The sequence below is a fragment of the Scyliorhinus torazame genome, chromosome 16, assembly GCF_047496885.1.
Source record: "Scyliorhinus torazame isolate Kashiwa2021f chromosome 16, sScyTor2.1, whole genome shotgun sequence".
Classification (NCBI taxonomy): Eukaryota; Metazoa; Chordata; class Chondrichthyes; order Carcharhiniformes; family Scyliorhinidae; genus Scyliorhinus; species Scyliorhinus torazame.
In genome coordinates, this window is record NC_092722.1 from 130868376 (window position 1) to 130881838 (window position 13463).

General features: G+C 47.9%; 1 protein-coding gene across 3 annotated transcripts in view; it reads right to left on the minus strand.

Annotated features, from left to right (window-relative positions):
- The window catches only part of LOC140393074 (cytochrome P450 26A1-like), a 57206-nt gene that overhangs the window by 18686 nt on the left and 25057 nt on the right, over positions 1–13463 (minus strand). Inside the window, exon 7 of one of the 3 annotated variants that reach the window (XM_072479066.1) lies at positions 10154–12335. The exons of the other annotated variants lie outside the window; for them this stretch is intronic. Within the exon in view, the coding sequence (XP_072335167.1) occupies positions 11967–12335 (369 nt within the window). The 3' untranslated portion in view covers positions 10154–11966. Of the gene's footprint in view, positions 1–10153; positions 12336–13463 lie in introns of those variants that run through there. 3 annotated transcript variants of the gene reach the window in all.

Here is a 13463-nt window from a genome sequence, read left to right on the forward strand (position 1 = left end):
GTGTTGTAAGACTTCTTACTGTGCTCACCCCAGTCCAATGCCGGCATCTCCACAACATAAGACCATAAGACATAGGAGCGGAGGTAAGGCCATTCGACCCATCGAGTCCACTCCACCATTCAATCATGGCTGATTTCAACTCCATTTTCCCGCTCTCTCTCCATAGCCCTTAATTCCTTAATAGCCAGTGGTATCCACTACCACAGATGGCACTGGAGGCCAAAACATGTTAGATATAGCACTTGGGGTGGAAGGGGATCAAGGAATATGGGGAAAGCGGGATTAGGCTATTGAGTTGGATGATTATAATGAATGGCGGAGCAGGTTCGAAGGGCCGAATAGCCTCCTCCTGCTCTTATGTTTTCTATGTTTCTAGGAGGTCGACTCTTAAATACCCTCTGAAAGTGACCCAGCAAGCCACACAGTTCAAGGGCAATTATGGGAACGGGCAATAAATAATTTTGAGCTTTGACAAAGAGTCACCCAATCTCGAAACGTTAGCTCCCTTCTCTCTCCACAGATGCTGCCAGGCCTGCTGAGATTGTCCAGCATTTTCTGTTTGTTGCAATTAATGCTGGTGCAGCCAGCGACGCCCACATCCCCTATGGTAACACGGAGCACCGCTCAAAAAGTGGCTTTTTGACGCAAGCCAGCGAATTGTTAAGGATATGTGCTGCTTCCAAAGGGGTATTGGATAAATACTTTCTAAAAATGAGAACCATTTCCATGTGGATAGTGTGCCTGACTGGATAGGTCTTTCAGATAGCCGACAATGACCAGATGGGCCGAATGGCCATTTATTTTATTTTCGGTGCGTGATCCTACTACAGTCTGCTAGTTTGAAGTGGAGCTTTTCGTCCGCTGTGTGCACAGCGAGGTGCCAACATAACAGGTATTCCGACTGCACACTCGAGAAATATGACACTAATTCACTGCTCAGTAAAATAGAATTAACATGATGTATTCCTCGAAATATGTTCGTCGCTCTAAAACAAAATCTGGTTCGGATTAAATAATCTATTTCGAAACTGGCTGGATTGAGGGGAGACGATTAAACGGGCAGACGGCTACCAACACAGGACACTGCAGTGGTGGAGTTAAGGGCAGCAAAAACACAAGGTCACGGTGCAGTTCGTGCTCCTGTTGTCCTAACACTGCAATATATCTGCTTCAAAATGATCTATTAACTATGCGCTGTATACCTGATCCAAGGATAGCATTCCAATGGACTAACTCATTTCACATCATTTAAACTAAGGCTTAAAATGCAGGGATCCGTCCAAATAAAACTTCCCCAAAGGACAATCATTGCTGCGCGCCGCATAGCAACAGGATTTTAGACATTTATTTCGTTCCTGCTCAAATGTCGATGGTCCTGTTATAAATGTGCCATTCTACATTCGATTGGAACCACTTCAGAACGAAGCGTGAGCTGATAATGGGCTCGCCGCGAATAACTTGGCGACCCCCCCGAGCTAATTTATAAATGTCCGCCTTAAAGCATAGTTAGTCAAATCTGTCTTGAAGACGGTACACAGGCGGCTCATTGTTCGGCATTCGGGGGTAAGAGCGTTCTCTTTACAGAGTGGAATGGACCAGTTATTTATTAATCAATGTTATGCTCATTCAGTTATGGTCGTTTGTTTGAGTCCCAGCAGATGGCGTAATGATGGGTTTTATGGACAATTCATAACAATGATGATCTCTGAGGGTAATCGCTTCCTCAGTGGACTGATAGTGAATGACATTTGAGTTTGTCATTGAAAACGTAGTGTTCACGGAGATTCTCACTGGAATCTGCAGTAGTTTTTTAAAAATTGTTTTTGTTAACGTGATTACATTAATCACAGTTTATATGTAGTGTCCGAGCCCATTAGGCAAACCTACAGAATGCAGTTATTTAATGTATTGTCTTTCACCCCCTCCTCGCTGACAGAGTTTAGCCTAAAGATGAGGTGGTTGACTTCACAGCCCATAAAAGTTGACAATAACCAACGAATTGTGGTTTGACGCCGGGGGTTCCTGAGGATTGTCGGTGAATGGCCGTTCCTTTTTGCTCGGCATAGCCGGGGGTGGGTCCTTTTGGCCCGGGAGGGAGTCCTTTTGGCCCGGGAGATTTGCGCCCGGACTCAGCCACCACTGACCGCAATCTGACCCAAAAGACGGACGGTGACATTTGCGTGAACTTTGGAAGAAACTTGTCAAGTTCACTGCCCGTCAAATAAACAGATCTGTGCAGGGGTGGAGGCGGGTTGGACGAAAAGGCAAGCTCCGAAATTCCTGACTATCTGACGCCTGCCTTGACTTAAAGTCAAAAGATCAGAGCAAGAGCGAGTGAAACGGTCGGCTGGATTGGAAACTTCGTCCATTATCGGAGATAAACGCACAGCGACGTTTCCTGAGGCAGATCCGTTCGCAAATTGTCTTTTACATTAAAACAGTTCATTAAAAATATAGAGAGAAGTTAAACGGTGTGCCTGGCCTCTCTGAGCATTTCTGGAACTTTCTATCGACTTCAGTGTATAAACTCTCGGGAGAAGGCTGTGTGGGGTGATGTGCCAGGGGTGACAGGCGGACACGAATGCTGCAAAATCGGCAGTGGGCCAGTGGATCAGAGGGTGGAGATTTCTCCCGGGTTTTAGACCGTGTCAGAACTTAGTTGTGACATCTGCCTGGTCATGACTCCATTTATACTTCGGCCATAAAATGAAAATTGTACCTCAACTTTCTAAACATGGCAATATAAATATAACAATCTTGATTCAATGAGGGTGTAATAAATTTAAAACTGTAAGGGATGGCCGAGCACCGCACAAACAAGCACACGAGCATCCACTCCAGGATGCACGAATATTGTTCCAAGATACTGACACAATTCGTTTTTATTTATTCAATCCAGTTTTAAACCGCCCCACAGCTAATTGTTTCCGGAACCGGCATAACCTGTAACCAGCTGGCGGATTCATATCTACCAAGTGACCGTGAGGATTCACCCTTAAAGACAAGGTCACAGGGACACGTGCTTCTAGTTCATTCAAGGGTCAGCCAACAATGCAGGCAACGGACACACGAGCCGGAGAAACCCAGAGTCTCCAAACTCCAAAACGAGCCAGAGCCTGAGACAGTAAAAACAAAATCAAAAGGCACCTGGGAAAATATTCCCCTCCCGCCATTGCTCAGCACAGTTGCTGACCCGAAAACTATCTTTTGAATAAATGCATGCACCAAGTGAAGCCATCAAGTTGATATATCTGTGATTAAAATATTTCCCCCGACAGAAGAAATGCATTCACTTGTCATCCAGTCGAGTCCGGATAATGTTCTCAAGTACTTGACATTTTCTGGAATGTTCTCTTCTTTACAGTACGCTGTTGGCAAATTCCTCGCCTCCTGTTCAGTGACAGGTGTCAGCTTTGCAGCTTGACTTGACATGTCCAGGCTTCTCTGTTTGCCCACCCACTGATGGGTCATTACTGCACAGTATGCAAATGGCTTTGGGAAGTTTCAATCCAAAACTTCTTATTGCACTGATTTCACAATTGTATTTGCCTAGTCGTAGTCTCACCGGGGTCAAGGAGGTTGTGGGCTCCAGCCCCACCCCAGATCCTTCAGCACATCACCTGACGTGACATTTTAGTGTGAGGCTGAGGAGTGTGGCATGTCAAACATCTATCTCACTATTTGATAGATGGTAACTCGGCTAATATTTAATACCTTTAAACCGCACCAGGAAGAAAACACATCATCCAGTCATATATTTCGTTGCGTTTCTAGGATTTTGCTGTGCGCGTTCGGGTTGCGGCTTCTTCCTTCGTTATAACAGCGAAAACCATTCAAAAAGAGCTTCATTGGCCACAACGCGCTTTAGGAAATCCGGAGTTGGGGGAAATGGAAATTCCAATTCATTTTTTCATTCCAAACACAATTTTAACTTTGCTGTGGATAGTGGGATTGGCAATAAATTTGTTAGTCTTAAAATAAACCCACTGTTCGGCACAGTGGGTAGCACTGCTGCCTCGCAGCGACAGGGGCCTGGGTTCAATTCCGGCCTTGGGTGACTATGTGGAGTTTGCAATTTCTCCCCGAATCTGCGTGGGTTTCTTCCGTGTGCTCCGGTTTCCGCCCATAGTCCAAAGATGTGCAGGCGAGATGGATGATGAATTGCAGGTCCTGAATGAACCTCCTCCATTTTGATCGCTCACAAGCTGGGGACTGGCACGAGTCAGCAGGGTGGGTTGACCCTTCCAGAGGTGCTTTGAGGACAATCCACAGAACCACAAAATTCCTACAGTGCAAAAAGAGGCCATTCGGCCCATCGAGTCCGCACCGACCCTTTGAAAGAACACCCCACCTAGGCCCACTCTCCCTTCCCTGCCCTATCCCGTTAACCTCGTAACCCCACGTAATCTGCACATCTTTGGACTGTGGGAGGAAACCGTAACCCGGAGGAAACCCACACAGACACGGGGAGAATGTACAAACTCCACACAGACAGCCACCCATTGAACCCGGGTCCCTGGCGCTGTAAGGCAGCAGTACTAAGCACTGTGCCACTCCTAAAACATTTCCACCCTCCTCCTGGGCATCCCATGCCATGATCCAGTTCCGAATAGAGCAATTGACTTCGGAACCCGGTGGCAGATATATGGACCACACATCCTGTCCATCCCAGCTGGGTTTGAGTGAAAGGCTCCTCAAAGTTGGATATGTTGGCTTGGGAGAGGAGGCTGTACTTGTAGCCCCTTGTCATTGGTTTTGGAGGATTTCCTCTACCACTGGTGCTACCTCTCCAGTGCTTTGAGATGTCTGCTTCAGACTGCCCAAGCCTCCCACACACATACGAGTGTTGTGTGATAAACCATCACCGTAGCCTTGGGCTTGAGATCCAGCTCCTCACATTCGGAAATGTAAGTGGATTGTTCATGTTGGGTTGCCTCGTCTCGAGATAACCAACACTTCTGCAGTTTTCCGCAGTCTGCATTGGAGAAAAAAGGCAATTCCCTGCCCCCATCAGAGAAAAACAACTCCAGTCCCACTATTAATGCTGAGTTTTCAGGTTATTTAGATTATTAGAAAATCTTATTGAGTGACATTTAATGGACCATTAAATACAGCTGTAAAAATGTCGCTATTTCCAGAATAGCGTTAGGTTGCAGTTGTGACTTTCAACGGAGAATTCGACAGCATCCAATAGTGCCAACTGTCATAGCACCCCCACTCCCCAACCTCCACCCATGGAATGTTCAAGATCAAAAACTGGGAATAAAATGTGACATGTCACAGGGCATTAATGATTCGAATATTGAATACTTTCAACCTCAAAAGAAGATTCGAGGTTCTGGCTAAAAGGTCTCCGCAGAAATTACCTTGTACACAAAAAAGGCAATTCCCTGCCCCCATCAGAGAAAAACAACTCCAGTCCCAACGAATAAAGCACATCAAACGGCAACAACAAATGTGCAACACATTCAACTGGACCAGTGTGCCAGGTGTTTAAAACATGTGGACTACAAGTTATTGACAAGTTCATTCAACTCCTAGATATGTCACAGTATTTAAACAGTGGGTGTCAGATAACACCAGGAGGGTCAGTCACAACAAGTAAAACAATGTCATTGGAGCAACCATAGTGAAGTCCGGAACAGATCGTACAGAGCAGACCAGGGCGGTCCCCTTGGCCAATTAGCTGGCCTTGTGCTGGTGGGAGTGGGCAGGCTAGAACTGGTCCCAGGGGTGGATGGCTCAGGAAGGACAATGGTTCAGGGAACCTGGAGTGCCCCCTTCCCCGCCCAGGACACATGCTCCAGAAGGACAGCGATGGAACAGTGGCCCACCGACAATCGCTGGGCGAATCCTCCTTTCATTTGTCGATGCCTGGTTTGATACTGAGCCACGTGGCTAGGAGAAAGCCACATTCGGTATTTAGCTGGCCTCGGCTGGGTGTGGCAATTGGCCACGGGTCCCCGGGCCAGAGAGGAGATAAATCAATTACTGATTTCTGCTAATAATCATTATCCAGGAACATCCCCCCCCCCCCCCCCTCCCCACACCTTTCTCCCGCCTTTGCTCGAGTACATACAGTGAGGACAGGGCCAACGGGTTCTCAAGAATTAATTCCCTATCCTCGTCAACTGTCCTCGAATTGGACATTCTGAATTCTCCCTCTGTGTACCCAAACATGCGTCTGAATGTGGCGACTCGGGGCTATTCACAGTAACTTCATTGCAGTGTCAATGTAAGCCTACTTGAAACAATGAAGATTATTATTAGGATATAATAAAACCTCTCCGTTTGGGCGTTAGATTCAGAGTTAAGAATTGGCCCATGATTGAGCGCTTTGAAACAGAAAGTGAGTTGATTTCAGTGTGATAGCATTGGGCTGTCTGTGTCGGTGGGCGCTTATATCTCAGGATATTGGACCTCGCTGCTTGGTTGACAGTGGAACAGCCGTCACTTTGTCCAGGGTAACCTGGAGAGCTGCCGTTTACAGGAAGAGGAAAATGTGGGGAATAGCCCATCTGCTTTTTTTTCCAAATATTCACACGAGAGGATATACCGATTCTATTCGGAAAGCGCTTTTCTCGTTCAGAAGCGAGCCAGTGAGATGTAGTAAGTGGCATAATCGCATAATTTCACATACAAAACAGCAGAAAGGGACACTCCGCCCCATTCACGTTAACTATTGCTTTTAATGTTCATACAGTACCATTTCCATTACATTTGGAATAAAATTACTCTCCATTTTCTAAATTTAATAAAAAATAATTTGTTTCCGACCTAAATAATCCACATACACATACAATATTAACTACAATATTAACACAACGGCACCGCCTTCCCCCCAGCAGTGCCTTCAACAAGAAGGTGTTTCTACTCCATGATGTTTATTCATCAGATATTACAACACGCACGGACAGTTTTTATAACATTACAACCACACCGTCACAATATGTGAATGGGGAAACTACTACACATGTCAAAAGACTGGGATGGCATGGACTATATATCATACAGATAGGTCAGTAACTGCAGCTGCCCAGCAGAGAATTAGATTCACTATTTGGGAACCGAAGTTAGATGGCGAGTATATGATAGTGAAATAGAAGGGACCGGGGAGCAATTTGTGTAATATGTTTTAAATAACTAGAACTCAGATTCTCAACTGAAACTCGGTGAGGCCACTTCACCAGCACTTGAAATGTCTCGGATTATCATTTATGGGTCCAATGCATATAAACTGGCCCATGCAATAGATAACAGCCCTTTCATTGTTCTAAAAATACGGATGATATATGTTTGAAACCTGAATTCCGTTAAACGCAGCGGTGATTTTGGATGTAAACCCGTCAGCCTCGCTCCCCTTCTCCACGTTCCTGATCCTCACTCCCAATCCTAATCCTCATTCACTCCCATATATAATCCTCACTAAATCCCCACCTCACTCCCATTCTCAATCCTCACTCACTCCCACCTCACTCCCACTCCTAATCCTCACTCCATCCCACCTCACTCCCATTCCTAATCCTCACTCACTCCCACCTCATTCCCATTCCTAATCCTCACTCATTCCCACCTCACTCCCATTCCTAATCCTCACCCACTCCCATCTCACTCCCATTCCTAATCCTCACCCTCCCACCTCACTCCCGTTCCTAATCCACACTCACTCCCACTTCCCTCCCATTCCTAATCCTCGCTCACTCCCATTCCTAATCCTCACTGACTCCCACCTCACTCCCATGCCTAATCCTCACTCACTCCCATTCCTAATCCTCACTCACACCCACCTCACTCCCAATCCTAATCCTCACTCCTTCCCACCTTACTCCCATTCCTAACCCTCTGTCACTCCCACCTCACTCCCATTCCTAATCCTCATTCACTCCCACCTCACTCTCATTCCTAATCCTCACCATCTCCCACCTCACTACCGTTCTTAATCCTCACTTACTCCCACCTCACTCCAATTCCTAATCCTCACTCATTCCCAGCTCACTCCCGTTCCTAGTCCTCACCAACTCCCACCTCACTCCCATTCCTAATCTTCACTCACTCCCACCTCACTCCCATTCCTAATTCTCATTCACTCCCACCGCACTCCCATTCCTAATCCTCACTCACTCCCACCTCACTCCCATTCCTAATCCTCACTCACTCCCACTGCACTCCCATTCCTAATCCTCACTCCTACCTCACTCCCATTCCTAATCGTCACTAATTCCCCACCTCACTCCCATTCCTAATCCTCACACGCTCCCACCTCACTCCCATTCCTAATCGTCACTAATTCCCCACCTCACTCCCATTCCTAATCCTCACTCACTCGCACCTCACTCCCGTTCCTAATCCTCACTCAGTCCCACCTCACGCCCGTTCCTAATCCTCACTCACTCCCACCTCACTCCCGTTCCTAATCCTACCTCCCTCCCACCTCACTCCCGTTCCTAATCCTCACTCACTCCCACCTCACTCCCATTCCTAATCCTCACTCCCTCCCAAACCACTCCCATTCCTACTCCTCACTCCCTCCCACCTCACTCCCATTCCTAATCCTCACTCACTCCCACCTCACTCCCAATCCTAATCCTCCCTCCCTCCCACCTCACTACCATTCTTAATCCTCACTCACTTCCCACCTCACTCCCATTTTAAACCTCACTCCCTCCCACCTCACTCCCATTCATAATCCTCACTAATTCCCCACCTCACACCCATTCCTAATCCTCATTCCCTCCCACCTCACTCCCATTCCTAATCCTCACTCACTTCCCACCTCACTCCCATTCCTAATCCTCACTCCCTCCCACCTCACTCCCATTCATAATCCTCACTAATTCCCCACCTCACACCCATTCCTAATCATCACTCACTCCCACCTCACTCCCATTCCTAATCCTCACCCACTCCCCACCTCACTCCCATTCCTAATCCTCACTCACTCCCACCTCACTCCCAATCCTAATCCTCACTCACTCCCCACCTCACTCTCATTCCTAATCCTCACTCACTCCCAATCCTAATCCTCACTGACACCCACCTCACTCCCAATCCTGATCCTCACCCACTCACCACCTCTCTCCCATATATAATCCTCGCTCACTTCCCATCTCACTCCCATTCCTAATCCTCACTCACTCCCACCTCACTCCCATTCCTAATCCTCCCTAACTCCCATTTCTAATCCTCACTCACTCCCACCTCACTCCCATTTCTAATCCTCACCATCTCCCAGCTCACTCCCGTTCTTAATCCTCGCTTACTCCCACCTCACTCCCGTTCCTAATCCTCACCCACTCCCACCTCACCCCCATTCCTAATCCTCACTCACTCCCACCTCACTCCCATTCCTAATCCTCACTCACTCCCACCGCACTCCCATTCCTAATCCTCACTCACTCCCACCTCACTCCCATTCCTAATCCTCACTCACTCCCACCGCACTCCCATTCTTAATCCTCACTCCTACCTCACTCCCATTCCTAATCCTCACTCACTACCACCTCACTCCCATTCCTAATCGTCACTAATTCCCCACCTCACTCCCATTCCTAATCCTCACTCACTCCCACCTCACTCCCATTCCTAATCGTCACTAATTCCCCACCTCACTCCCATTCCTAATCCTCACTCACTCGCACCTCACTCCCGTTCCTAATCCTCACGCAGTCCCACCTCACGCCCGTTCCTAATCCTCACTCACTCCCACCTCACTCCCATTCCTAATCCTCCCTCCCTCCCACCTCATTCCCGTTCCTAGTCCTCACTCACTCCCACTTCACTCCCATTCCTAATCCTCACTCCCTCCCAACTCACTCCCATTCCTACTCCTCACTCCCTCCCACCTTACTCCCATTCCTAATCCTCACTCACTCCCACCTCACTCCCAATCCTAATCCTCACTCACTCCCACCTCACTACCATTCTTAATCCTCACTCACTTCCCACCTCACTCCCATTTCTAATCCTCACTCCCTCCCACCTCACTCCCATTCATAATCCTCACTAATTCCCCGCCTCACACCCATTCCTAATCCTCATTCCATCCCACCTCACTCCCATTCCTAATCCTCACTCACTTCCCACCTCACTCCCATTCCTAATCCTCACTCCCTCCCACCTCACTCCCATTCCTAATCCTCACTCCCTCCCACCTCACTCCCATTCATAATCCTCACTAATTCCCCACCTCACACCCATTCCTAATCATCACTCACACCCACCTCATTCCCATTGCTAATCCTCACCCACTCCCCACCTCACTCCCATTCCTAATCTTCACTCACTCCCACCTCACTCCCAATCCTAATCCTCACTCACTCCCCACCTCACTCTCATTGCTAATCCTCACTCACTCCCAATCCTAATCCTCACTGACTCCCACCTCACTCCCAATCCTGATCCTCACCCACTCGCCACCTCTCTCCCATATATAATCCTCACTCACTTCCCATCTCATCCCATTCCTAATCCTCACTCCCACCTCACTCCCATTCCTAATCCTCACTCACTCCCACCTCACTCCCATTCCTAATCCTCACTAATTCCCTACCTCACTCCCAAACCTAATCCTCACTCACTCCCACCTCCTTCCCATTCCTAATCCTCACTAATTCCCTACCTCACTCCCAATCCTAATCCTCACTCACTCCCACCTCACTCCCATTCCTAATCCTCACTCACTCCCACCTCACTCTCATTCCTAATCCTCACTCACCTCCCACCTTACTCCCATTCCTAATCCTCATTCACCCCCACCTCACTCCCATTCCTAATCCTCACTCACTCCCAACAAACTCCCATTCCTAATCCTCACTCACTCCCACCTCACTCCCAATCCTCACTCACTTCCCACATCACTCCCATTCCTAATCCTCACTCTCTCCCACCTCATTCCCATTCCTAATCCTCACTCACTTCCCACCTCACTCCCATTCCTAATCCTCACACAAACCCCACCTCTCCCCATTTCTAATCCTCATTAATATCCCACCTCACTCCCATTCCTAATCCTCATCCACTCGCCACCTCACTTCCATTCCAAGGCCTCACTCCCACCTCACTCCCCATCCTAACTCACTCCCACCTCACTCCCATTCCTCATCCTCACTCACTCCCACATCACTCCCATTCCTAATCCTCACCCACTCCCCACCTCACTCCCATTCCTAATCCTCACTAATTCCCCACCTCACTCCCATTCATAATCCTCATTAATTCCCCACCTCACTCCCATTCCTAGTCCTCACTAACTTCCCACCTCACTCCCATTCCGAATCCTCACTCATTCCCCAGATCACTCCCATTCCGAATCCTCGCCCACTCCCCACCTCTTCCCACCGCTGTTCACAGCCATGTCTTCACACACTTTCACTAATAAATTGAACTGTTTTGATCTAACCCGAGCGATATTTCACTTTGAATAGTGTATCCATTAACAGTTTCCACGCTGGGTGAAAGATTAACACATCTACATTCTGGGGGAAAGAGGTGCTGAACAAGAAGGCATTCTGGTAAAAGTTCCCTTTACAAAAACACCCGTTTGCTCGGTAAGACCTAGCAGAAATACTATTACAATAAGGAGGAATTCATTCTCCTGATCTCAGTATTGGAACACCCCGAAACTTGAGCTTCTGACCACAGCTTCAAGGAAACTGAACTGTTCTATTGTTCAAATGAAGAGAATGATTGGCATGAATTTCCTCTGAGAATCGCGGTTTTTCCAACGTTATTCTGAAACAAGCAATATTCGGCCATACCTGTCAGAAAATGGGTTATTCGCCTCTCTTATCAATTGACTGGGCATTTTGCCGAACTGCGGGTCTCACACATGTTTGGCATTTACAATAGTCTGCATTAAACTGGCCACGTTGTTGGAAGTCGCGGGAAGTGGTCAGCAGCCAATTTTCTCCCGCACTTAGCGCCTTGTTTTATACATATTTATATATTTAGAAACAGAGAGAGGGAGATCATTCTCTTATGGGCACGTTATCCTTCTTTCCGTCCAAGCGATGAAAGCGAACCTTCAGCCCATCGACAGGATGCACCACCGGGACAGTTTGCATCTTGGGGAAGGTGCTGCTCGCCAGCTCCCAGCGCGCTGTGGTGCTCAGTTCAATGGCCAGCGTTTTAAGGATCACTTGCGCCAGCTCTTTCCCTATGCAGCTCCGAACGCCCCCGCCGAAAGGTAAATAATTAAACCTGCCCGCTTTGCTCTCGTCTCGCTCGGGTCCAAAGCGGTCAGGGTCGAAAGTGTCCGGGTTCAGGTACACGGCCGCTGTCTCCTGCGTGTCACGAATGCTGTAGATAATATTCCAGCCTTTGGGAATCTGACACCCCTGGCAATCAGACAAAGCAGCTTGGTTGTAACTAGCGGCTGAGCTGTGTGTCATGTCATTTGAAATTGCAATAAATATAACGAAACAAATGAAATGCACAACCAACTAAATGTTCCACAAAGTGACTCCTTCCTTCATTGGCAAATCCCACTTCATTAATATCTCTGCCAGCGTTTGTTTCCAGCACCTAAAGCTCTTGGAAACAACGCCATTTTTGGAGGAATTCAGTCAATCGCCTACAATTCAGACAGCAGCATTCCTGTTAGGAGAGGTATATTTTTCCAGGGCAAAGGAAAAACATGGACCCGCAGCAGAGGAGAGAAAGATTTGGGGGAGAAGGGGAGAGGACAACGTGTCGATCAAGCGAAGTTTAGTTTATTGAAATGCTTAAAAGCCGAGATTTGCGAGGCAAACAAGTAACAAAAATGCCAGGAGCTGGAGGGGAGCCGACCTGCCTGCTCCGCATCAGTACCATGGTGGCTGAGGGGGGGCGGCAACTCCATTTGGAGGCCAAAAATCTATCTATCCCAAGCTTAAATGGGCGACATTCTCACTCCCCAGCCTGAGGTGCTTTGATAGATTGTAGGACTCCTCCGGTTACTCTAGATGAAAGCAACAGGTTCAGATCAGGTGGGAAGGAAAGCCGAGGCATTCTGCCTGATTTATTACAACTGGGTGATTATTGCAACGGTGAAGATCGTTCAAGAAAGTGGCATTAAACGAAGCGGCGGGTGAGCTCTGTGCGCCTGGCTAATGGGTTTCAAATATTGTACTTGTAATCAGGTGAAGATGCTGGACGTTTGGAAAGCACATTGCATTTTCAGATAACTCAATATACAGATATTAGACGATGCACTTGCCGCGAAACTGCATATTTCGGCCGATGGACACTAGCTAAGCTAGGCGGATTTGGGGGTGGGGGGTGTCCCTTGGCGTATCACAGGTCAGCTGGACACGGTCGGAGGTGTTCTGTTTGGTGTTTGTGTTGCGAGCCAGGTGTTGGACACATGTGCAAACCGTCCATCACCATGCTCAAGACTCTATTGGGAAATACATGCAAGTCGGGTCCTGGTGGGCCGCGCTTAATCTTCCTCCACAGACACATTGGGTTTAGCCAGGTGGAAATGA